Source organism: Onychomys torridus, chromosome 11, assembly GCF_903995425.1.
Source record: "Onychomys torridus chromosome 11, mOncTor1.1, whole genome shotgun sequence".
NCBI lineage: Eukaryota > Metazoa > Chordata > Mammalia > Rodentia > Cricetidae > Onychomys > Onychomys torridus.
This window is the reverse complement of record NC_050453.1, coordinates 42,632,443-42,659,576: the sequence shown is the minus strand read 5'-3', so window position 1 is coordinate 42,659,576 and position 27,134 is coordinate 42,632,443. Positions and strand designations below refer to the sequence as shown.

Genomic DNA, 27,134 nt, shown 5'->3' with positions numbered 1-27,134 from the left:
GCTTCTCAAGTACAGCCAAGTCCCCTTAAAACATCCGTGAGGCCAGGCATGGTGGTGTCAATTATCCCAGCACTCAGGAGGCAGAGGCAGGAGGACTGTGAGTTTGAGGCCAGCCTGGGCTACACAGTATGACACTGTTTTTAAACAACATCAATCACAACCCCCCATAAAACTATCTGTGGCTACCAAACATTGAATGTCATGTAATATGTCAAATACTGCAAAATCTTTTGTCCCGCCATCACGTAAAGACCATCCTCATCTTGTGGGCCAGATGTGGCCTGGGGGCTGTAGTTTGTCCGCTCCAGTCCCAGAAAGCACACCAATGATCCGACCCCACACCGAGAGGCCAACACTGCATTGTTCAAGGGTTTTGCTTTTTCCCTAAGGATCAGACACCAGAGCTGATTTCTACTCCAAGACCTTTGCCATTTCTTCTGGGATGAGCTGAATTCTGCAAGACACCCACTTAGAAAACATTTACAGGATAAGCAACTTATAAAACATTGTTCACAACCCACCAGGGAGAAGACGGCATCAATCAGAATTAAATTTAACAGTTCACTTACAACCTCATCTCCCGGTTACATCGGAATTTTCAAGTTTCATCTGCTTCTTCCCCCATCTGTATGCCATTCTCGGGGGGTTTCTATCTTGTGACAGGCACGACTTTTTATGTCACTTCCCCGCACCCCAACTGGACATTATTCTTCTTCAAATTTCCCTATCGTGATTATTTGTGTGTGACGATTAATAGACGTGCCATAAATTTCCATGGAAGATTTCCAGGCTACCTGGACAGACTTAATCCGAAGAGAGTCATAGAGTCTTGTCAGTTTCTCAGCCCAAGCCAGGAATCTCGAGCAACCGACTTGGCGCGTGGGGCTCTGCGGTCTCCCTGAAGTTCACTCTCCTTTGTACAGCTGGCAGATCTAGATTTGAATGTGCTTGCCTCTTGACAGAGATGCGATTCCAAATTCTCCAGCGCCTTTATAACCTGAAAGGACGTCGTTTACCCTAGAATTGATAGTGAGGATGGATGCTTGGGAAGACAATCACATCCCTTTTCCCCCTTACAGTTGTCACAGCAAGAGTCCTGGGACCATCAGCTGGTTGTTGGCTTATGGATTCCTTCCCTCTTCTCCTAAAGCCATGAAAGCTCTCTAGATGATGACCGGCCTGGGTCGTCACAGTGGAGATGTGGAGGCGGTTGCTTACCACTCACACTGCTCCCCAGGCTAGGCCCACTGAGGAGGGTCAGTTTTTAACACTGCTGGCTGGATTAGGAGGCTCAGCTTCCCTTCCTTTCTCATGGCTTTCAAAACAGGAAGCACAGGGGACATTGTGAACCGTGAAAGGCAGACCATGAGCTAACCAAGTAGGAAGTAGAGAGGCCTCTTGAATTCTGGGTTAGGAGAACTCTTCCATTTGGCTTCCTTTTCTCCCAGGGCATGGCTAAGGTGGCCAACGTGCCCACATTCTAGAAAGGAAGAGGTGCAGGGTCCCCTGCATTTCACTGAATGTCCGTGGACTAGCTTACTTAACCCAACAGATTTCCTAAGGATACGCATGTTGGGAGGATGGCAACCCAGTGGATTTCAGACAAAACGTAAGAGGCTGAGCTGTATGTGGAGACTGTTTGGTTCAATGGGTTATGACTGCTGATTAAATTAAGAGTGACCAGACATCTGATCAACCAGGCAACAAGAACAGGACGTCATAGAGGTCAGGTAATTCAGTTTTCTCTGTGACTATGACTATGAGAGGCCTTGGGAATAGGAGTTTCAACTGAAATCTAAAATAGGAATGTTTCAGGTGACCTAGTGCATGGCCCACTGACCGGCTGGTAATGTTTCCTGGAAAGTTCCTTCCAGAGAGCTGCACATACCGGGTGCAGTGGAAGACGTGAGCAGGGCAGTGACCACCGTGTCATCTGCTTTTTTCCCACCTGACATCTTGTCACAAATATATCCCTCTTTTCAGGGGCTTCTCTTGACTTTGAGAAATGTAAGTTCAGAACAGTGCAAAGAATGGAGAGACCACTGTATAGCTACCACTCAGACGCAAGAACTCCTCATATTTTGTACCATGTTTACCTTTCACCCTCCCACCTAGGAAATGAAACCACAATGGCCACAGGCTTGGTACTCATCCTCTTAGCTTTTTTCTTTCTCTGATGCTGCAACTTGCACTTGGGCATAGGTATGTACTCAACCACTGAGCTATCCCACGTCAAGCTTACTGTAGAGACTTTCATATTCCTATCATACTGACAATGTGTTAGTTATACTATATCAAATAACTCATGTGTTTCGGAACATTTAAGTACGTAGCATATAAAGACTTACTATTTATAAATACTTCATAAAGAAAATCCCATACTAATGTGAATGCATGCACATGCATTTATCACATGCCTGTCAACACCTGATAGATGACTGGTATCTGGTATCTATCTGTTGAATGTAAGTATAAAAATATATCACAGTAATTTTTTTACAATGTACTTTATACAATTACCATATTCATTTAATAATAATATTTGAAAACTGTAAGTGTGCCATCTATGCATCTGGTTCATTTCTCTGAACTGTTGTGTAATCCTGGGATATAGAAGATTTAACTTCTTCCCCGGAGGCTGTGTGCCCAGTTCTTTCTAGCTTTTTAAATTTCCATTTTTGCTATTTAACAGAGACTGCTACAGTGAACTTTATTGTATTATGTAAGAGGATTTCAAGGGTATATACCTAGTAATGCACGAGCTTTTGGTAGTTTGAATTACACAGATTTCCTATTACATATGTGCACATTATATAATTTGACAACAAACCTTTTGGTGATTTAAATCTTACAAATGTATTCCAAACTAGTTCTGGGTCTGTGTCTGGGAGTCACTCAGCTCATTCATTAATAAGGTGGATACTGAAGGATGTTTCCCTGCTCCCTGTGTCTTTCATCACTCATTGGTACCCAGAGAGGAGGAAGCTGTGATTGCCTGGCTCCAAACTTCCAAAAATCAAGATGGAAAATATGAGTGTAAACATTATAAAGTGGACCCGAAGGGAGAGAAGTCCAGAAGAGGCAGATTCCTCTAGGAAAGAGCAGACTACATTTCCATGCATTAGGTTTTCCCAGGAGTCACAAGAGGCCCCAGAATAAATACTTAAAGAATCATGGGAGCACAGGATGCCTCACGATTCTCTCCTGACTGATGGACACTGGCCAGCTTCATTCTTTGCCATAGAGGAAGATGAAGTGGGAGGGCTGGGGTAAGATATTCTCCACAGTTCCTTACACAGTTATGGTTCTGGGTTAGAATCGTCCAAAAGAAAGCAAGCTCTCTATTCTAATGCTTCACTTTGTACCTCCCTTGGTGCGGGTCCCTTCTGGTCCAGGGAATCGAGTCATAATGCTGACCCCGGAAGTGAAGCTTATTAAAGGAATCAAAGAAGCCAGCCTGAGTGTCTCTTTGATGTTTATGGGTGCTAATAGTGCACATGTTTAAAAGTCTCATAAAAGCAAGTTGCAAAAAACCTACAGGAGTTAAAAGAAGCCTCAAATAGGAAAATGTCAATGAGGATTCAGATGTACCCTGCCACTGACTGACACATTCTGCAGTCACGGTAGCTCTACACATTTTCCTGGGACTCTAACTCCAGGACAAGGTTATGCCACAGAGCAAGATGGCCAGTGTGCTGGAGATGGCCTATTCTAGTATTTTATCTCTAAGGAGAGATGCTCACCACAGGAAGGGTTGGCTTAGGCAAGATTTGAGCTCAATTCTAAATTTTCAGTTTCTACCACAGACCTCCGAAATGTTTGGTGATGCATGTGCACAACTTCAAAAGAAAACCCATGGAACACGGGAAATCTATGCCACAGCCACAGCTCTGTGTATATAGTTTCTTGAATTTCCCAAGTTAGTATTAGTATACACATCTTATCTGTGTGTAAACGAAGGATCAGAGAGTTGACGTGATTAGCCCAAGTCACATAGCTGGAGCCAGTTCCTAGATATGGCTCAGGTTTGAAGCTTCCTCTTGGGTCATGATCCTCCTTCCTTAGACCCAGTGGACTTTGCTCCTTGGCAGTGGACCTGCTGTATGCTCTCACGCTGCTCCACACTGTTAAGGGGCATCTTCCCAACCATCTCTCCATCTCTGACAACCTTCTGCCTGTTGAAGCCCTGGGGTCTATCTGCATAGCTCACTAATCCAGCCGGTGGCCTATGTCTTACACTACCTTCTAGGGGAACAAAGACAAGGAAGACCCAGTTGTTAAGTTTAGAGATCTGCTTACTGCCTCCAATATGTTTTTACTTTTTAATTCCAGTACTGGCATTGACCCCCGGGCTTGGAAAATGCTAGGCCAAGTGCTCTACCACTGGGCTACTTTTCTAGCCCCATTTTTACTTCTTATTTTGAGACAGGATCTCACTGCATTTCCCAGGATGGCTCTCACCTCATACTGTATAGTCCACACTGGCCTTGAAATTATGACCCTGTTCAGACTTCTGAGCAGCTGAGATTTTTTGTGTGTGCTACCACCTAGCTAGGTATTCTTAAGCAACAGAGGCGAGTAGCTGCCAAGCTTGACACTCTGTCCCAGAGCACTTGCTGTGAGGTGACAGTAATGCTCATAGGAGCCAGGTTCACACAGTAGAAAGGGCTGCCGGGGAAGCAGACAAGCAGCAGCGGAAGAACAATGGAGGGCAGGAAGGCAACGGGACCTTGACCAAGCTATACAAGCGTCCGCTACTTTGGGGCCCCTGCCTGGTCTAGTGGCAAGATGAAGCTGTTCACTGAGGACTTAACTGCTCTGAGACCACAGGGCTGTCGGCCATAGATCCCTCACAGCAACAGCGTGGCTTTCCTTTCGTTCACCACACCACTGCTTCAGAACCCAAATGCTTCTCCTGCTACTCCCTAAGGAACCTGGCTGACAACACCTAAGAACTCTCTGCAATTCCAACCCTGCACAGAAAAGAGAGCCGATGCTTAAGGCCTTGAAGTTTTTTTTAGACCCATTCATTCCCCTTGACCGTAGAAACAGTTCCTACCAGCTAGAGGGGAATGCTGGGATTCTTAAAGGCCAGAGTGTGTTCACACTTCATGAGTGGTTTCTGTACTAGGGTCACGGTCACAACAATTATTAAGTCATCTGCATAAAGCTACGCAGCAGGAATAAAAACAAAACGGGCCTGAGTCATCATCTCCTTGCCTCTGGTAATCACAGCTTTCATTTGGCTCTGCACGTGGGAGAGAGGGATGCAAAGGATGCATCTGTGCAGTTTTAGGACATGTTCACCATGGAGCAAGAAACTGCTCTGTGTGTGTGTGTGTGTGTGTGTGTGTGTGTGTGTGTGTGTGTGTAATACTCTTTCATGCATGTGTCTGTGCATACTCCTCCATTCATGTGTGTGCACATACTTCCCCATGCATGTGTACGTGGAAACCAGAGGTTGACGTCACTGTTGTAGCTAATCTAGCTAGCTGGAGAACCCCAAGATGCTCCCGTGTCTCCTCCCTCAGCACTGGCGTTACAGATGTGTGCCACTATGCCCAGCTTTTTACTGGCTATTAAGGACCAAATTCAGGTCTTTATGCTCAAGCAAGCACTTTGTCGACGGTCCCATTTCCCTAGTCCTGCAGGAAATTGTTCTATATCATGATAATGGCCGCCAAGCCCACTTCCGATTAACACGCGGCACCGCTTCCATGGCATGCGAGCCAGGCTGCGTGACATTCTTTAAGCTTGTGTACAATAGTCCCATGGTTTCTCATCAGTCTCAGGCATGGAAGGAGTTTTTAAATGCACTGCCAGAAGGTAAAGCTTGCCCCGTGAGCTGTATGTGACAAACACTGCATTTGGTTCTTCAGCAACTCAGAGAATCAATGTCCCTAAAGGAGTTGTTCACTCAGAACTCAGCATCAGAGTCATAACTACACCATATGAAGAGTGTGCTCCTTCTGATGCCTGATGCACTGACTCTGGGCATGGGTCACGCTGACCTGATTGGATGTAATGGATAAGGGTCCTTGAAAGAACTTCATACACGCAGGCTTATCATAACCTTTCTTAACAACTAGTATAGTTTTGAGCCCATGGAAATCAGGCCCCTCAGGGACCCAAATATTTTCTAAGTGCAAATAAATGGTTGTTTGACAGGTAATGAAGGGAGGTGAGAAAGAAGGAGAAAAGGGTTGTTTGGGAGAAATTTCCATTGCTTCCTAATCCTCCTGTATTAGTTACTTTTTCTGTTGCTATGACAACATACCACGACCAGAAACAACATAGGGAATGAAGGGCTTATTCTGGCTTATGGTTTAAGAGGGGAAGAATCCATCATGGCAGGGAAGTCAGGGCAACAGGCAGATGCAAGAAGTTGGGTGATCACATTTTTATGATTTTTACACTCAGGAAGCAGAGAGAGAGAACAAGAAGTGAAGGGAGGCTACAAGTTCAATTTCAAATGGAACTAACTCATGGGACGGGGAGAGGGGCGTGTGTGTGTGTGTGTGTGTGTGTGTGTGTGTGTGTGTGTACTCATGCATGCACACATGTGTGAATATGAGCAAGACACAAGGATATGTCTATGTGTGAGTTTGGGATGCCATTATGAAGCCCATTGTTTTGAAGATTAAACCCTCAAACCAACCTCTCCACCCTTGGGAGGTGGGTGTAGCATAAAACAGAAGAAATGAGGCTGAGGGCTAAGCTAATAGAAGGGGGGTTTAAAGCCGAAGCTTGCACGTGCTGAATCATTCTTTGAACTGTATGGGGAGGGAGCACCAGTCAGTTCTTAGAAGACCGTGCTCCTCACAGAGTATGAAGGTCAGCTGTGGTCCCGCCGCCGAGCCACTCAGGTGAGAGCCGTTCAGACACTCCACAGGGAGTTTTCTATACAGATAAACTGCAGGCCTAGGTCTACCACACTGGGGCACTTTCACATCTGTTTGAGGGGCAGAGAGTGGAAGTTTTATTTGGTACCCAGAGAGTAGGAGGTAAATTTCAGCCCATGCCCTACGCAATCTAGGAAATGCAAAAGATGAGTCAAGGGATGACAGGCTCTTTCTCCACAGGACTGGCTCTGTAAAATTTAGGAAAAGGAAAGGAATTCCTGGACATTTCTGAGAGAGACAAACTCTCAAAACTCAAAACTTCTCAGCATGACTCTTAGCACAAAGCTCCAGCGAAAGCGTATTGAATACACTCTAAAAAACCCTAAAGATGATGTGAGCTGGCTTATAGTTGTTGTCATGCTTGCATTGGCCTAAAGAGATACTTAGCAATGTTCTAAAAACCCAAGAAAATTACACGGAAGAATCCAGCTTCAATTTTGGCCACATAAATGACAGCAAGGATTGCACCAAGCCAAACACATATACTAAGAAGGGGCATTTTGGGTTTTGGATGCTTAATGCTTCAATAGTACCTAGAACAGCATACACAGAAGGATGGATTTCAGAGAGTCGAGGAGGAACAGAAAGACACAGCCTACAGGCCAGGGGATTATCTGTACAAAGCAAGTGAGCACACGGCAGATGGAGCAACACCTTTCTTTTACATACAAATATCTGGGCTTGGGGCACAGCGCAGAAGCAGAACACTAACCTAGCAGGCACCATGAACGAGGCTCTGGGTTTGATTTCAGAACCAAACACAAAAGAAGAAAAAGGAAAAGACAAGGTGTCCAATAGTGGGGATGTTGTTCATGTCAAATCTAAAATACTCCTTGTCTAGGGAAGGTTCTACCCAGCGCATGGTTAAGTCAGAAACGGGGTTTTGGTTGGTGCCCAACAGGTCATGCTCAAGCCTAGGGGCAAAAGGAAACCTTGCTTTACACAGCAACAATGAACTTGGTTGTGAGTAAAAGGAGACAGAGTGTCAGTCATGGGAACTTGCTGGGAAGGGACGAGATCATCTTAATGCCTTGTCAGAGCTCAGAACTGTTGAAAACCTAACTTAAATGCAGGTTTCAGGTTTCTCAGTACACCCTGAACCACCAAGCAATCTTTTTTTTTTTTTTGCCAAAAGAGAGCTAGTAGCGGAAAAAGCCAAACAAACAGAAAAAGAAAAGAGCTTTATCATTACAGTGGGAACACTTTTTTTTTTTTTTTTTTGCTTTTCTTTACTAAACAAAATGGTATCAGCATGCTGAACATCTTTTGAACCAATATGTGAAACTTGGTAATTGATCTGAAATGAAGTTTTCAATGTCAAGTCAGGCATATGCCAATATTCTACTGAAAATAAAAAAAACACAAAGTATTTCTGTACAGGCAGGGAACTTTACAGAGTACCATTTAAATTCATTATGCACCTCTAGCTTTTACATTGGTGGCAGCTGCTGGTCTTCCTTTTTAAAATTTAATTAATTAATATATTTTACATCCCAACCCCAATTTCTCCTCCCTCCCCTTCTCCGATTCCCTCCCTCCCCCCCTCCCCCATCACTCCTCCTCTGTTTCTGTTCAGAAAGGGGCAGGCCTCCCTTGGTTATCAATCAACAAAGCATGGCATAGCCAGTTTTGGTAAGACTAAGCACTTCCCCTTGTATTCAGGCTGGGCAAGGCAACCCAGTATGAGGAACAGGTTCCCAAGAGCCAGCCAAAGCATTAGGGACAGCCCTGCTCCCAGTGTTAGGACCCACAAATCAACCAAGCTACACAACTGTTGCGTATATATAGAGAGGGCTTAGGTCAGTTCCATACAGGCTCCCTAGCTGTTGGTTCAGACTCTGTGGGTTCCTATGAGCAAGTTAGTTGTTTCTGTGAGTTTTCTTGTGATGTCTTTGACACTGCTGGTCTTTCATTGAGACAGAAGACTATGAACTTACTCTTTCAAAGTTCTACTTCCAAACTGGGTCTACCCTGAAATCCTTATGAATTTAAGATCATCTCCATCTTGCATTAAATAGTGTAACCATAAGGCAGGATTTTAGGAAGAGATGTCCAGATAAAACACCCACAAAAACTAAAAGGAAGCCACATATTCTCTCTCATGAATATCCTTGCTTCAAATCTTTGTGTTTAGCATGAGGAACTAGGGAATTAGAAACTGCATTGGCCAGGACATGAATCTAGGAAGGGGAAATAGTCAAACAGACTCTACCTATCTGACTCACTCAAATGAGCCGGAATAGCCTACGATTCTGGGGTCTAACACAGCATTTTCATCTATACTCTTTTTTGTTATTGTTTTAACTTCCTGTCCAATCCTTTGCCAGAAGATTTAGCACACAGGGGTAAAAGTTTCATTATTCCAACTTAAAATTTGTAAGATTTATCTTGAAACAACATAGCTTATTTATTTATCTTGATATCTTACCTTTTCAATTTTCTCATCCAGCATTCTGAAGAATTCTTGTTGGCTTTCAGAGATGTGCATGCTGGAAAACAAAGAAGAGTTAGTACATATTTCAATGCCCCCTTGAACTTTCTAAAGTTAGTGATGGTGAACCTGTAAGCTCTGAGGCAGACAGTTATTCACGGCAGACTTTCCCACCAAGTACCCCAATGCTGCTTTAGAAGATGTCAATTGCACTGATCTTGCAGACAACCCCTAAGTCTACAAGCACTCAGGACTTAAGGAATATAAATAACTCCCATTCAATGTGTAGGGTCACTTATATTGATGTTACTGGGTGGAGCCTGCCAATTTTCTTTTCTTCCAAAACACATTTAGGATTTTAAAAGAACAAAGTAAAGACATGCAACATGTGGCATTTTCAGTCCTGTGTGTGACAGAGAAAAGGATTCTCATTACATTGAAGCACGGATCCTACAGATGCTGTAGCATCGGCACAGCCAGCTGATTCTATGAGTACGGGCTGAAGACGTTAAGCCCAGAGGACGGAACAATTGCCTGAACCCGCCCCTGACCAGTTCCTGCACCTTTAGCAACTGAAATTCCATTGGAAAACCAGGTAAGTTAAGAAGTGCCTTCCAGTCACCCTCATCCCTTTCCATCTCACCAGCTTAGTTAGTTGTTGTTGGGGTTACCACCGAAGAAGGCAAAGAGGGCAGGGATCATAGAGGGGAAAGTTGTGGCAGAATGGGCCTCAGTGCTAACCTCGTCCTTCCAGTCTGATGATACTTATTGGTATTCCGTGGAGGTGAAGGGCACTGGGTGATAGACACACATACTACATTGGTTGCAGTGTCAGGGGAGAAGGGTGGAGGGCAGGCCTAGAATGGATTCTTTAAACTCAGTGTGGGGAGAGGCCCACCTATGTGCCCTGAGCATGACGCCTCACACCTTAGAGGCCACAGGAGGACATAAGTGTCTTGAAACCCTTCAGGCTTCCCATGAACTGGGCTCCCATGAGAAGCTCTCCTCTGGGTGTAAGGCCACGACTGAAAATCTGTGAGCACGCGCCATCAGCCTTGCTATGAAACAAAAACAATGCACACCTGTGACACCACTAATCAGTTCACAGTTGACAAAGCGCTTTCACACATAGCGTCTAATTTTGCCAGCCTTTATGAAATCGCTCGAACAGGGGAAATGTTCTATTTGGGAACTGGACCCTCTTTGGTATGCAGATTTGAAAGGCGGGGCAAGAGTCTAGGAGGAAGTGAGCAAACAGTCTTCACTCTGCAGAATCTTGAGCAGAAAAGCCAGCGTGTGCACCGAGTTTTCCCCGATTCCTCACGGCTTTACCTGCTTAAGTGTCAAAGCGTTTCGCTCATCTGAGCTACTCTAGAGGCAGACCTGTCCCACTGTACGCTCTTTTAATAGAGGGCTCACTATAACCATCACTAGGCTTCCCTCTCTGACTAGAGGCTATTCCGGGGGTCTTAAATCGCCACACTCTCCTGCAGTATTGTGACACTCAGGGTCATGAGCATGGGTAGGGCTGCTGGTTGGCTGTCCACGAAGCGCCCCAGTGCTTTAGCTCTGTACCTGATCTTGACACTGTTCTCTCCCTGTCTCTTGTGGGAGTGCTGGTGGTCTTCCCCCTGCTATGGTCCCGGATGTTACTTTACCGCAGGCTTCAAGTCCGCACAGCCAGGCTTTGCAGCTGTGTCTGCAGGGAGGGGGAGACTCCGAGACCTCCTGAGGGCCAAGAGCATGGGCCACCCGGCACCCACATTAGCCACCTGGACAGACTTTGGTTCTTCTTGTTCTTGGCCAGGCTCTTCACAGTTGTAGGTCACGGGTAGCAAAGACTTTAAAACAGGCATGTATCTTCATATAGATAACAAGAGAGACACACGTCTGTGTCGCCTCCTTAAGAATGCTCAAAAGACTTCATGAAAATGGCGTATTTAGGCTTTGGTGGTCACAGGTGCAAACTGCTGGGTGCAGTTCTTAGCAATATGTGACTCTGCATGCCACAGCAAGGCAACGGACGTTTGCTAATTAACTGACGGAGTGCTATTTAAATTCAGGTGACTCTTGACCCCTCACAGAGGCAGTGTGGTCTGTCACATGGGTAAGGTGCCTGGCCTCAGACGACTCTTCATACGTACGCAAGCCTCTCCTGCTAACCATAGACAGTCGTTGTCGACTTCCATTTACGGCTTTATTTAACTATTACAACATGAGAACAGCCGTGCCTGGTCAGCAGTCACAAATACGCATGGAGGACCAGCGAGGGTATCTTACCTCTCTGCAAGTGTGCCTGCCATCTCTGTGGTCGTAATGACCTTATTATGGGTTCTGTGTCAGGAACTTGAGACTAAGGTCTGTCAAGGTCACTGGCCTAAGGATGTGTGTGGAGACAGAACCACAAACACCTTAGTGCTTTTAGTCTGCATGGTTCGATGTTAGGGAAAAGCTGCCTCCCTGCCCGCCTTTACATACCAGGCAGGTTCACTCTTGCAAAACAGTATGCCTCCTGCCATTGGTGGAGCTGAGTGGATGGGAAGGGGACTTGTTACTATGAAAACGTCATGGACAACATTAGCTCCTTCAGATGACTGCTTCTGTTGGAGGGACTATGGCACACTTCTCCAGAGGAGCCAACACTCCCTCAAGGTCCTAGTTACCTGCCTGTCATTAGCAAGATAAGAAAGAAGGCTTACTCTATTTTCAAAGAGAAGAAATCTCATCAACATAGAATCTGATGAAACAAACGCTTGCCTGGATACATGGACCCTCCCCTTACCACATGGAAATTCTACTGACACCAGCATTTAAGAGGACAAATTGCCCTGTAAGGACGGGTCCCTCCATGGGTACCAACCCTAGTCTAGCCGTCATCTTTTCCTGATGCACAACTGGATGGCTGTGAGTTGGCCAGAGAGAGGGAAAGTCACCGACTTTCTTATCTTTCCTCTCTACATATTAGAAAGGTGCTGTAGAATATTATTTTAAGGTGTGTTACTTCTGTTCATGTTGCATTTGTTCAACTCTGTGAAGCTGTGTTATTGTGCCTGTCTAAAACACCTGATGGTCTAATAAAGAGCTGAGACAGCAGAGAGAAATAGGTAGGGCTGGCAGGCAGAAGGAGAAATCCGGGAGTAGAAGGAACAAGAGAGGAAGGAGGAGAACATCAGGGGCCAGCCACCCATCTATACAGCAAGCCACTGAGTAATAAGCAAAGGTATAAAGGAATAGTAATGGAAAAGCCCAGAGGCAAAAGATAGATGGAATAATTTAAGTTAAGGAAAGCTGGCTAGAAACAAGCCAAGCTAAGGCCAGGCATTTATAATGAAGTGTAAGCCTCTGTGTGTGATTTACTTGGGAGCTGGGTGGAGGGCCCCCCGAAGGAGCAGAAAGAAAATCCAACAACAAGAAAGGGACCACTGTTGTGTGGTACACAAGTTTATACAGCATGACACGTGGGGCCACTATTCACTAGACCTAAACTTCTAAAAAAAGCTGTACAGTGGTGTCTGCTTTAACTAATGGAGCTCAGTGAATACCTGAGTGGGCACTGCAAGGTTCTGTAAGATCAACTTGCACCCTTACCGGCTTTTCTTTCTGTTACTTCTCAGCTTCATGTGCAAAGCTATTCGTTGAAGGAATGACGGGAAAAATGGGCTTCAGAACTAAAGGGCATTTGGCTTTCATTTTTAGTGACATATAAAATTTTCAAATACAGAAAACTTCAGCCACAAAAATATAAGGCAGTATTATGGGTTGGATCTGATAATGACCTCCCAAAGGTAATGCCACAAAGGGTTAGAATCCAGTAATGTTCAGGAGAAGGGTCTGGGGGGGGGGCAACTGGATCATTAAGCTCATCACTAATGAATTCACTGATAGTTATTAATGGGTTACTAAGAGGCGGTGGGAACCTTAGAATGCAGGGCTTAGCGGGCCAGTGGGGGCAGGCTCCTGAAGGACACATTTTGTCTCTGGCCCTTTATATATTCATGTTATCTCTGTCTCTGCCTCCCTGCCTCCATTTTCCTGGCTGACATGGGGTAAGCTGCTTTGTTATATCATACGCTCCTGGCCACGATGCTTTTCCTTCACCAGAGGCCAAGAAACAACAGAGCAAGTGACTATGAGACAAAACTAACCTCCTGTTCTTCAGGTACATCTGCCTAGGGGTCTATCATAGCAATGGAGATCTGATTTACATAGGAGGTGTCCTGGTTGTTGTGGTTTTTTATTTGTTTGTCAACTTGACACAAGCTGGAATTATTTGCGAAGAGGGAACCACAAGTGAGAAACTGCCTCCATAGGACTGGTGTATAGGCAGGCCCTGGGGACACTTTCTTATTTAGTGATTGATGTGGGAGGGCCCAGCTTATTGCACGGGTGCCATCCCTGGGCAGGTGGTGGTTCTGGATGGCATGGGAAAGCAGGCTGAGCAAGCCAGTAAGCAACAGTCCTCCATGTCTTCTGCATCAGTCCCTGCTTCCAGGTTCCTGCCTTGAGTTCCCGCCCTGACTTCCCTCAGTGATGGACTACAAGCTGTGAGGTGAAATAAAGCCTTTCTTCTTCCCCAGGCTGACTTTGGTTTGCTGTTTTACCACGGCATTAGAAACTTAACTGAGACAGGAGGCAAGACCTTCCCTTCCTAACGTTCCACCTCTGAAGGTAGAAAGCCCCTCCCCAAATACACTGCCTCTATCTGCTCAACTTACCAACCCTTTGTTTTTCAATAGAGCTTTCCAGGCTCAACATGCTTTCCCTGTTTATCTATCTTATAACAATTTAATTCTCAAGTCCAGATGGAAACCCAAGTGGACAGAGGCAAAGCTTGGTCGACATCTGCACACCCAGAATTCCACGACCTACTGGGTTCCTCTTTTAATCTTACCCTGCTCAGTGTTTTCTTCATGATCATCAGCCATTTCCAACTGAACTTTGGGGCAGAAGATTCATTTTAATCTTTCGGATACACTCCCAGTGGTAGTTCATACACAGCTACTTTTATTTGTTTAATTGTCTTGCTTGAAATAAAAAACAAAACCAATATAAGTAGCTGTGAAACTCAAACCAAAACTAATTACTAGAACCTCGATTAGGAGCTATAGCTGACCCAAGGGGAGTTCCCAGATGTGTGTCCCTCTGCCCCAGGGAACCCATCCCTTGTCTTTTATCTTGCAATCTCTCTGAATGTGCTAAAATAACCAGTTATCTATTTTGGTTGTACTTTTAAAACTTGGAGAGTGCAACATGCTCTGTGTAACTGATGCCGGATTGATATCAAATTGCCAGGGTCCATGCAGCATTGTGCACTGCTGCAGAGCACTTGGCTAAACTGCTGACCAACCTTCACTGTGTAAACATCCTGTATTTCATCTACAGGGCTCCAGTTAAGGGCATTTCTCTTTTAAGTTCACAAGACTCCACTTGCAACTTAACACACACACACACACACACACACACACACACACACACACACTCCCCGTCTCTGTCTCTGTCTCTGTCTGTCTGTCTCTCTCTGTCTCTCTGTCTCTGTCTTTCTCTTACACCACACACACACACACACACACACACACACACACACACACACACACTGCTGTGTGGAAAATGCTATTTTTAGAGTAAGCATATAAGTCTATTTTTTTTTTTAAATAGATTTCTAAAAGCTGTAGTCCAGTCTCTCCCTGCAGACCAAGTAGCTTTCGGGTTGTCAAGGTTAAATAAAATGTTCTCTCTAGCACAGTGGTTCTCAACCTTCCTAATGCTGTGACCTTTTAATAGTTCCTCATGTTGGGGTGACCCCCCAACCATAAAATTAAAATTTTTGTTGCTACATCAGAACTGTAATTTTGCTATTGTTATGAATCGTAATGTAATTACTTGTTTTCTGATGGTCTTAGGTGACCCCTGTGAAAGGCTCATATGACCCCAAAGGGGTCACAGCCCATAGGTTGAGAACTAGTGCTCTAGCAGGCTTGAGCAGTATCCATCTACGCAGTCATCCCCTAAAACTCAGAGCGAAGGGATGCTTTTTAAAAGAATAGCCCATTTCAAGGTGTTTGCATGGAAAGGTGACTGGCTGTGTTATCAGGTGTCTTGTGGTTTTCCAAAGACAGACAGAGTGCACCTCAGTGACTAGGATCAGAGAGGCTGCCTGGGGAGGGCCTAGTGGCCAGCAGCGTGAGTCTAAGTGGGAGACAATCAGCTGCACCATTACTCTGACACAGTCAACCTTAAGTGGATTTATTTATTTAGTTTTAATTTAAAAATTTTGTTTAACTTTATTTTATGTGCATTGGTGTACAGGTGTCAGATGCCCTGGAGCTGGAGTTACATAGAGTTGTGAGCTGCCATGTGGGAGCTGAAAAACCGAACCCGGCTCCTCTGGAAGAACAACCAGTGCTCTTAACAGCTGAGCCACCTCTCCAGTTCCTTAAGTGGATTTGTAAGTATTCATTTTTCTTTGAAGTGAGCATCGAATCTCTTAGTCCTTTCCTCACATGCTGAGGAGTCCTAACTGCCACCACATGGCCCTAGGCCCTAGCAACTCACAGATACTGGGCTAAGACAAAGTGATTGTATTAGTAAGGGTTATCTAAGGAACAAAATTTATAAAATGAGTATCTATTTATCATCTGTCTATCTATCTATCTATCTATCTATCTATCTATCTATCTAAAGGGGATTTGTTAGAATGGCTTACAGGCTGTGGTCCAGCTAATCCAACAATGGCTGCCTATAAACAGAAAGTCCAAGAATCCAGTAGTTGTTCAGTCCACAAGGCTGGATGTCTCTGCTGGTCTTCAGTATACACTGGAATACGAAAAAGTAGGCTCTAATGCCCATGAAGCAAAGGACTTACTAGCAAGGGCGAGAGCCAAAGCTTTCTTCTTCTATGCCCTTTATAGAGGCTTCCAGCAGAAGGTGTGGCCCAGATTAGAGGTGGGTATTCCCAGCTCAAAGATCCAGATTAGAAGTGGAACTTCCCACTTCAAATGATTTGATCAAGAAAAAAGCCCTCACAGGTGTGTCCAGTCATTTACATTTTAGTTAATTCCAGATGTAGTTACATTAACAACCAAGAACAGCCATCACAGTGATCATGAAGCAGGTGGTTTACATGTCAGTTTTCCAGGAAGGCTCAGCAATGATATGCTTCTTCTGCTATGGTCTTGATGTAACAGTCCGAACAGGGAGAAGATGACACAGGCCAAATATGCTTGCATCCCTAGGAATTTACTCGGTCTTAAGCACAGCACTACAGTAAAGATTAACAGCCTCTCTTAAGAACTATAACGATAGTCTCACAGTCATAGAGTGCATTTTATCACCAATATGGAGTTGGCCCTAGAACAGTCTAGAAAGAGAGTCGATGTTTGTTCTTTTTATTTTATTTTATTTTAATTTTTTTTCCAGAGCTGAGGACCGAACCCAGGGCCTTGTGCTTGCTAGGCAAGCGTTCTACCACTGAGCTAAATCCCCAACCCCGATTCATTTTAAATACACTATTTTTATTTACTGCTTCTTTTACGACAGCTTCTTGCTTTGTCATCTGGTTTGCCTGGAAGTCCCTAAGCCGACTGGCCAGGAATGTGCTGCAATCCTCCTGCCTCTGTCTCCTAAGAGCTAGGATGGCACACCTGCACCACCATGCCCTGGATATTGGCTATTTTAATAGGAGGATTAATGAGTGTTCATCTGTTGGAAGCCATGACAGTATCAAAATGTCTTCAAGCACCCACGCCACTGAGGAGATGTACTAGATACAACATATATTTTCAAGTTAAAGATCTCTTAAAATTATGTATTATGAGCCACAATCATGTAATTATCACTCAGCTTAGGAGAGAGAGCGCCTCTGGGTCCAGCCGTGTCTCACCCAGTCAGGAGCCGCCATTTTTGACTTTAATGCTTTTCTACTTCTTGGCTTGTCTTTGTTATTTTTCCTACATACGTATACGTGAAATACTGCTTATTTATGTCTTTGATTTTCAAGGACCATCCTCGTACTTACTGTTCTGAGAATGCCCTGCCTGATGTGTGCAACCCGTCTCTACTTCGTTTATTCTCACTGACTGACACGTAGCATTCCCATCAGAAGAACATACCACAGCATTGTTACCCATTATATTACTGATGGACACTTGCTTTTACTTCTAAAAGCTTATCTAAACTGCTGTTAATGAAGTTTCCAAAATGTCTCCCAGCACAAATGTGAAATGTTTCTCAAGGGCACATACCTGCTCCTGGAGTTGCTGGCGGGTAAAGTTCGCTTAGCTTCAACTTTCCTAGACAGCAAAACTGCCCCCCCCCCCCCCCCCCCCAGTTACGCTGCTGTGTGACCCACCAACAGGGGGGTTACAGGGCATCTGGTATTCATGGTCTGGCCAACTTCAGTGTTGTCAGATTTAGACATTTTTGAGAATCTGATGGAATGAAATAACATGGTTTTCAAACAGACCAGCCACTCAGGTTTCCTCTTCGGCCAAATGGCTGTTCATGTGTTAGCCTAGTCTCTGGATTTTGCAATTTTATTTGTAGAATTATTTTCTATATTCTGGAAAATCCACACTGTCATTTATATGCCATTCTCCTTTTTTGCGACCTCTACTGTCTTACAGTGTATTCTAATGAGGATATATGTTCATAATTTTAAGTATTTTCTAATGAAGATATGGTCATAATTTTAATGCAGCCAATTAGCAAATTTCCTTAGGGTTTGTATATGTTTTATATCTTAATTAAGATCTCCCCATCTGAGAGCCATAAAGCTATCTTTCTCTTATTTATTTTACTAAACAGCCTGACAGTGTCAGCTTGGATATGCACTGAGGATGTTCTGAGAGTATTTTGTTTATTCTCTCAATTACTAAAGCTTTATAATAAACCTTGAGTACCCGGTGGGCAAAAATGGAGTTTTAAGGACAACACAGGGAAAACAGAAGGCAGAACTTACTTTGCTCTGGGTTGATGGACCAATCCAGGGACTTCTTTATTAGTTTTAAGCCTTGCATTTGAGCTGGCACTTTTTTCCTGAAACACAAGCACACACGTGAAAGATAAGATGAGAACCCGTGATTAGGTAATAGCGAGCAATTTCATCATGAACTTCTCTGATCTGCTGGAGCCCCTCTACCGAAGCTGGAAATGTCACAAACACAAAGGTCCTTGAAAAGATGTTATACAATACAGGCACAACCCGCCAGACATGGGAACAGGAAGTACTGTAATGAAAAGAGTTGGCTTTCTAACAGGCACCACTGTGTTTAGAAAACAGCGTGCGGCTAGCGGTTAAATGCCCATTTGTAGTAGTGAGAGACTGGACGAAAGGTCCCCAGTGTCAGAAAGAGGGGGACAGGACAATCGCAGGCACTGTCTGCCTGTCCAGATGAACTGGCTGTAGTGTAGACACTAAGACAGAGTGTGAATAAGGCCCTCACTGGGTCAAGGACAAGGGCAAGGCTACAAATGACTAATAGTTCCACTTCACAGTAAACTTTGGGACTAGATCTACTGGATTAATAAAAGTCTTAGGCTTGTAGTGTGACAAGATTTTGTATTTCCAGCACAGCAGCCGCACGGGAAAGAAATATTCAGGTGTTAAAGTGCTGGCCTATCAGAAAATGTACTATCTCAAAAAGACTACCATCTCATGCTGTCAGAGACATACACAAAGTGTTTATGTGTAGCTTCAAGAACATACCCTTAAAGTGGAAGGAAAGAACATTCATTAACAGGAGGCTGTTCATCCTTGAGGAACCTGAATTGTGGCTCAAACTGAAGAGACCACCATTTAATTTAGTTAAATACCACAGTGGACTAGCTTACCAGCTTCAGTACATGCAGAGTAGCCTGAATGCCATGTAACAGATGGACCCCAAATGGACTCTTTCGTGTCCCCGTTTTCTCTGAAGAGAGTCGACGCCATTTAAGTCAGTGAAATTCCAGCAACTTTCACATGCTCTGGCTGGTTGTTATTTACCATCAAACACGAGTGGGTCTGCATAATATCAGCACTCTGAAAATATGCTAATTTCATGTTCCAGGAAAAGGAAACAATTACCATTCTCCTACAGGCTACCTTACCTTCTTTATCCCAAAATAATATATTCATGAGCATTCAAGAAGTATAAAATAAGGCTGGTGAGATGGTTCAGTGAGTAAAAGCACTTATTCCACAAGCCCAATGACTTGAGGTGCACCCCAGAGCCCATGGTGCAAGGAGAGGACTAACTCGAAAGCTCTCTTCACGTGCATACTGTACTGGGCATGCTCCCCAGCGATAAACAAAATACATTTAGAAAGAAGTATGCACGATATACTATTTGCTCTGCTGGGGCAGACGGGGAACAACAGATAGTTACTGAACCTTTCACAAAGCAGGGGGGAGAATCAGCAAACTACCACAGCAGCTCCAGTAGCCCAGGCCAATGGCCACTGTTTCCCATTGCGATCGTGCTCCCTGACAAGGGCCTCAAGCACCACACAGGGTGTTCTGCAGAAGGTAGCAGAGCACCCCAACAGGGCTAACAAGGACCCGCCTCTCTATACATCTTAGAGAAGAAAACAGCTTAAAGAAAGCCTCCCAGCAGGGTTGAGCACACAGGTTTCTCCCAAGTTGGTCACTTTCTCCTGGAAGCTATACATTTTCTTAGACACTGAAAGTGGGCAAGTATGATCTAACCCTCTGGTCACATAATCTTCCCAAATTCCTAGAGTTCAAATGATACACCATAATTTCCAACATCACAGAGGCAGGGAACTGAAATGTCACATAATTGTAACCTATGTATATTACCTCTTCAAATCTCACTTAATCATTCATACTTGTTAAAAACAAGCTCCTATATGACAGAGGCTCAATGGCAAAACTTTCTACTATGCACTTATGTCTTTATTTATTTTACAAATTATAATTCATCAACACCAACAGTAACAACTTATTGATTACTTAAGACAGTATTTTAATTTATGTATATTGACCAACTTAGTGTTCATAAATATTTGCATACATTAACTCATTTTCACACCTACAAAATCTGAGTTAGGTGCCATTTTCTCTCTCTCTCCGTCTCTCTCCTCTCTCTGTCTCTCTCTCTGTCTCTGTCTCTCTCTCTCTCTGTCTCTCTCTCTCGACAGAGTTGGTCTTGCAGTCTCAAGCCTCATTCCTTAGCTTTACCATGCTGTGCTTACAGTGTACACTACCAGGCCTAGTTACTTAATTTTCACCTTACAGATCAACAATCTGAAGCATTGAGATATGAAGAATTTAACTGAGGTTATATAACTAATGAGTGGTGATATTGGGATCCAAACCCAGGGAGCCAGACTCTAGAGTTCATACTATTAGTTCTCAAAAGTTTAGGACCAATATTTCTATCTATATTCTCTAAAACTTGACATTTCATTCACATTATTTAAAAAAAAATGCATTTGTTGAACCCTCCACTCATACCACCAGAAATCTCGACTGTTGTCATGTTCATAATTGTAGACACAAAGCTTTCCAACATTACAGTTTTTGGTTAAGATTTGAATTTTATGACTGGCAAAACAAAAAACAAATCCTTGCCAATGATTTTCCTTGAAGTGACAATCTCTCCTTCATTCATTGTTTTGAGGAAATGATGTGTCAAACTCCCAGCATCCAGGATCTTTGTTTGAAAGGAGCTATGCTATCCCATTAAAAGAAAGGACTGCTAATTCAGCTAACAACTCTATCAACTGTGCAAGTGCTTTTTTCTTCAGGAAGACACTGTCCTTGGGTAGGCAAAGAAAATGCTTTATGCACATCTCTTACTGGCTTGTAAGGCTGTCAGAGATATGCCTCTAAGCACAAGATGCAATGAAATTTAATTCATATTGCTTCATTGAGGGCAATCTTAAGTGAAAATGGAAATTAGTTTTCTACTATGAGTCATGATGGGGTGGCCAGTACACATTGACTATTGTATCATTGTTTTCTGTTGCTATGGTGAAATACCGGAAGCTCAGTAACTTGTTACAAAAGAAAATGGGGCTTATTTAGCTCAGTTTGGGGAATAAAAGTCCAAGATCAGACAGTCTCATCTATTTCCTCCTGGGGACTCAAGGGTTGTGCATACCACCCTTCGACCACACAGTAAAAGAGCTTACTGCACCAATCATGGTGCACACTGTGTAAAGAAGATTATCAGCCTCATGGGGTAAAGTCACATTCCATAAAACTTTCCGAGTATAACTGTAATTGAGTATACAGATTACCACAGTCCAGTTTTAACACTTCCAGGCTCCTTAAAACCATTTGTAGTCAATTGGATTGGAGATCCCGACAACCATAGCTCTGCTGTCTCCAAACCTGCATTTTCTAGATTCATCTAGATGGAATCACACAAGGTGCGGCTTTTTGTTTCAGCATTTCACTGAGTATATTTTAGGATTTGTTCACATGCAGCATAGATCAGAACCTCATTTTTCAATTTAAAATAACATTCCAGTCATACATGGTATGTACGACTATTACCATGTTTTGCTCACCTAGCCATCACCTAATGGACAATTTAGATTGTTTTTCAGTTTGTGGCTATTATAAAGAATAATGCCACCAGCATTCACATGTGAGCTTGCATGTACAAGTATGTCTTCATTTCTCTTGGGGAGACTCCTGGTAGTGCAACTGTTAGGCTGTACAGCAAGTTTTGTTTCTCTATTGGAAACATTAACACACTATAAAATGGCTATATGATTTTACATTCCCATCTGCAGTGCATGATGGGTCCAGTTCCTCCACATTCCACCATTAACACTTGGAAGTTCTCAATGCTGCTATTCAGTGGCCATGTAGTGGTATCATCTCACTGGGAACTTTATTATTAAAATTTGATTTTTAAGGATTTGTTCTTATTTTTTCCTATACATTTACTGGCTGCCTACATTTATCAAAGAAAGCCAGTTTTATATTTGTTTATGAACATAATTAACTTGTACCTCAGGATTTGTTGGTTGGAGTAATGAGAGATGTGAAATGATTGGCTTTTTTTTTTGAGGGGACAGGAAACAAAAAGTTCTGGAAGAGGTTGGTGGGAGTGGTGGAGACCCATGGTCACAGCTGGACAGGTCACTGACAAAGGGCTGAGGGCCATAAGATGCACCTGCTCCGGCACAGACATTGGAGGAGGGAGAGACCACCAGGATGCTATTATTTCACCGTGATACAAGGATCCCACCCAAACGAGCTGGGGACAATATGGACTGAGCAGAAGCCACGGGTCTTGCTCTCTCTACACCGGCATGTGAAGCCTCTGGGAAGTTTGCTAGGACATAGACTCTGGGCCCACTGAGGACACCCTGAATAAAGTCTCTGAAGGGCAAGGTAGCTGTAACTGAAAAAGAAGTCCTCGGCGATTCTTTAAAAAACCAGAGCACTTCATTTCGGGGACAAGATGCCTCCATACTTGGATTTCCCCATTTGCCCTTCACAGGGCAGTTCCTGGGATTCTGTGTAGACAACACTTCAGGGTCATCACAGAGACCTACCAGGGCAGCCACCCCTTCAACCTTTATGCTCAGTGGCTCCATAGGCTGGAAGAAACACCCGTTTTCCAAAAATGCTTGCAAACTACTGTCAGGTAGTGACAAGCTAATTTAAATAACTAAGTTTTCCTTTGGTTGGAATAATTTCTTTCTTTAGGAGCAGAGCATGCTTATGTCAGAGTAAACTTATCATTCCCTTCTCAGTTGCTGAAGACAGCCACAGCAACTGTATTAATGCAGCCACCAAGAGCTCCCCTATCCCCTTGGCAACTCCCAGAGGGGAGCTGACGGTTTTCTTCAAACATTCTCTCTATCCTCATCTCCTGGGTGCTGACAGAGGCAGTACCTGCCCAAGACGCTGATGGAAATCACCCTGCTCTGGGCTAGGATGTAGAAGAATGAGACATCTCTTCTCCATCACCTCTTGGTCTCATACTGGGCTGACAGCAGTAGCTGTGAGGGTCTCTTTTCTAGTTGGGCCTAAAGCACAGAGCAAGAAGCCCTCGTGTTCTCTCCTGCCCAGCATCAGGATGTTCTCTCTTACTTAGCAACCCCAAGGGTCAAATGTGAGATCTGGGTTCAGTAATAGCTCCTGGGACTGCCACAGTGTCCTGTATGGAGAAATGACACTGAATAAGAAGGCCCAAAAGGTTTGCCCCACCTCTGTCTGTCTCTTTCTCCTTCCATATCTGAACCACTTCATTTCAGAAACCACTTCATTTCATTTTATTTTCATTCATGGAAACTACGGGGGGGGGGGGGGACTTTGGCCAATCCTATAATCAAGAAGTTTTAGGACACACCTGCACATTTGAAAAATAGGACCATATTCAGATACAAAATAATCACTTCACCTCAGAGGGATGTATTTCATAGAATGTAAACTCCTTGAAAAGCATCTCATTTGACACTGACTATTTTATTTCTCACATAAGGATGCCATCTATTTTAAATAGCTTATCTTCTGCATGATTATGATCAGCTGAACCATATTTACTTCCCCAGAATTAGCTCATGTTTACATATGGGGATGGCCGCTCATCAGCTGCAGCTATTAAACTCAGCCAGCCAGCATCAGAGCAATAACTCAAAGCCCAAATGTCTATTATCATTACTTAGGTACAGAGATTTCTAAACTTAAAATGTGAAGTCTCAGCTTTGGAGGAATTCTTTCCCCTTAAATGAAAATACTGTCCTGCATTTCATTTTACAACGCAGCAATGTGAAGGGAGCAAGCCAACTTCAGAGCACCTAATGCTTTTTATGCAGTTGCTCAGTAAGGCAGACTGGAAACATTTAAAACAATCCTGTAAGTTAAACAGCCACAGGAAACAGCTCGGAACAGATTTAATTGTATATCAACAAATTTAGAACAAAGCCATTAAGTCACGATGTTGGTAATTAAAAGATACAAGCTACAGTGTCACCAAATCCTGCTGACAGTTCTAAGTTAAGGACATTTTAAAGAGATAATGTTTCTCTGGGTTTTTCAAGGCATACACACAGGGCGCCACCCGCTTTGGAACTATATTCAGTGTTTGCCCATGATGCTTCTATCAGCTAGGGAAAGGTAGCTTGTGCTGTGTAACAAGTGGCTTCCAGTATCAGGAGCTTAACAGAATGCAAGTTCACTTGGAGTGCATGCTACTTATCTGGTATAGGGTGCAGAAGTCTGATACTCAGGCTAACCGAGCCCCTCTATCAATCTAACTTTCAAACTCACCATGGCCGGAAGTCAACAAGGGTTAAATCCTCGTATTTACTTGGCCATATGTTACAGAACATATAAGTCAAAAGCAGAGACAACAGGAGACCAGACAGGTCTACAATGTGAGTTCCAGGCCAGCCAGGGCTATAAAGTGAGACCTTGTCTTAAAAAAAAAAAATATGGTGTGTGTGTGTGTGTGTGTGTGTGTGTGTGTGTGTGTGTGTGTGTGTGAGAGAGAGAGAGAGAGAGAGAGAGAGAGAGAGAGAGAGAGAGAGAGAGGAGACACATCTTACTACTACACATTTATCAGGAGAAGCGGATTACTTCCAGATAGCCCAATAACTACCATGCTTCTAGTTTTTCTAAATGCACATATTCTCAATCATGTACTACCTAACATTAATGACAGAATTCTCCTTTTCTGAACAGTTTGATGCATAACAAATACCATTATTTATATTAAAATGTAAAATCTTTATAGAAATACAGAAACACATTATTGAAAATTTAAACTGGATCAAAAATGTCATTCAGGATTCAGAACAGACTTAAGCACCTAGGGAGGTGACCACGGTGGCTAGCATTGGTAAATGACACTACACACAATCTGGACACAAGATCTGTAGTTCATGCCTTCTAGAAAAAAAATCAATGAAAAGCATACCCCATCACACCAGCTTCTCCATTGCTTCTTTTCCTTCCCAACCATCAAACAAAACAAAACGCCTAGAAGTGGGAATCCCATTCACCATGATCTTCATCGGTAAGACCAATGGTCTTAGGAATTCAACTGTCTACTCTAGTCACAGCTGGTGTGGTGTTCAGGGTGGGATGGAAGGAAATACGAACTGAACTTCTGCCATATTCCTCCAGGCTTGGAAGAGAAATGGAAGATTTTGGATTTTATTCTATACATAACGGAGAATACCACAGAGTTTGAAGCAGGGCAGTCACATGACTAGATATGAGTTCTAGAAACATCACAGCAGAGTGTGAGAAGCAGAGGCAGGCTGTCTCCTGAGGAGTGGGCTGCAGTGATCCCGTGGCCTTTTGACGGACAGTACAGGGTGAGCCTGATAGCAGAGAGGATACTAGATTGTGGAGTGAGCAGAGATTTCAGTTCTCTAGGGCAATCCAGTGGGAGATGTGAATGGAGAGCCTGGAGGGAAGGCGTGGAGGCAGGAGATGCTGAGAGGCCAGTGTGCTTGAGAATGTTCCTCATCCCCGAGCACTCCTTCAGACACAAGTGCCAGAAAGTCCATTTGATTCCCTTCAAGCCAGTAAGGAATTATTGGATTTACCTAAGGGGAATGATGGGTGGTATCATTCTGATGCTGTGAATACGTGTTGCTCTGATTGGTTGATAAATAAAGCTGTTTGGCCAATGTGAGGCAGAATAAGGTTAGGCAGGATATTCTAAAGAGAGAGAGAGGAAAGAGAAAGAGAGCTGAGGAGACACTTCTAGCCGCCACCAGGAAAAGCAAGATGTAAAGTACCAGTAAGCCACCAGCCATGTGGCAAAGTACAGATTAATGGGTTAATTTAAGATACAAGAGCTAGCTAGCAAGAAGCCTGCCATGGCCATAGTTTAAGAGTAATATAAGCCTCTGTGTGTTTATTTGAGTCCAAGTGGCTGTGGCCCAGGCAGGACACAGGAAAACTTTCAGCTACAGAGGAATGGATCTGATCTCACCCAGTTTCAGGCAGGTAGTAAAATTATGTCTACCTGTCTGTCTTTGCTTATCATCTTGGTTTAATTTAGTTCATGACCCTGCCAGCCTCAGAGTCAATCCTCCCTATCTGTAGATACATAGGCAAGACTCTTCCCTTCTGGTCCCAGTTACAAGAACAGTAGGAAAACACTGAAATCAGCCAGAGAAGGAGCCAGGTGGCCACTTCTGTGGTGGTGGTGGTGGTGGTGTCACAGCAGTACAGTGGCCTTTGTTGGGAAAAGAGGATGCAATGGCCACCACAACATTTGTTACTCATCTGCCTATGGGCTCTCTGTATTGCAAATATCTTCTATTAGGACACATATGTGTATGCTGATGTAAAAAAATATACTATTAAAATGATAATCTATGCAACACAAACCATACAGTGAGTGTATGTGCTCACATTTAAGAGCGTTAAGTTTTGGACTGGTAAATGAAGATTTCTATTTTTCATTCCCCTTTCTCCCAGCCACTCTTAAATTTATTTTAACAGATAGATAAAAACATAAAAACGTGCACATTTATGAGGCACCATTTTCTAGTACCTCTACAAAGAGGTTTAGCTTCTTTCCCATTCAGTTCCCCCTTTGCACATTTTCTCCATCAGAAGTCTAAGCAAATGAAAAGCCCTGTTTCAACAGCACCGTCCCTTTCAGGCTTTCTAGTTCATATAAATGTCGGGTCTGCTCTGCCGTAACTGTTTTACAGAGTGGATGGAGTCCGCCACTACATTCCTATACAATCCTGCACTCGATAATCGAAGCTGGCATCGTTCCACTATGTAAGTACTCCAAGGCTTTAGGTAAAGACTGGTGGTAGCCTCGGTCTGGGCTGAAAAGGCTCTTCATGATTAAAATGTAAAGCTT

The 27,134-nt window shown here is 43.7% G+C and overlaps 1 protein-coding gene across 2 annotated transcripts in view; it reads right to left on the bottom strand.

The window, feature by feature from the left end:
- Positions 1-27,134, bottom strand: part of C11H1orf21 (chromosome 11 C1orf21 homolog) — a 200,978-nt gene that overhangs the window by 7,784 nt on the left and 166,060 nt on the right. For both annotated transcript variants that reach the window (XM_036202079.1, XM_036202078.1), the window contains exons 4-5: positions 18,290-18,366; positions 9,331-9,391 (exon numbers count right to left, since the gene is read on the bottom strand). In XM_036202079.1, coding sequence (XP_036057972.1) covers positions 9,331-9,391; positions 18,290-18,366 — 138 coding nt within the window. The remainder of the gene's footprint in view (positions 1-9,330; positions 9,392-18,289; positions 18,367-27,134) is intronic.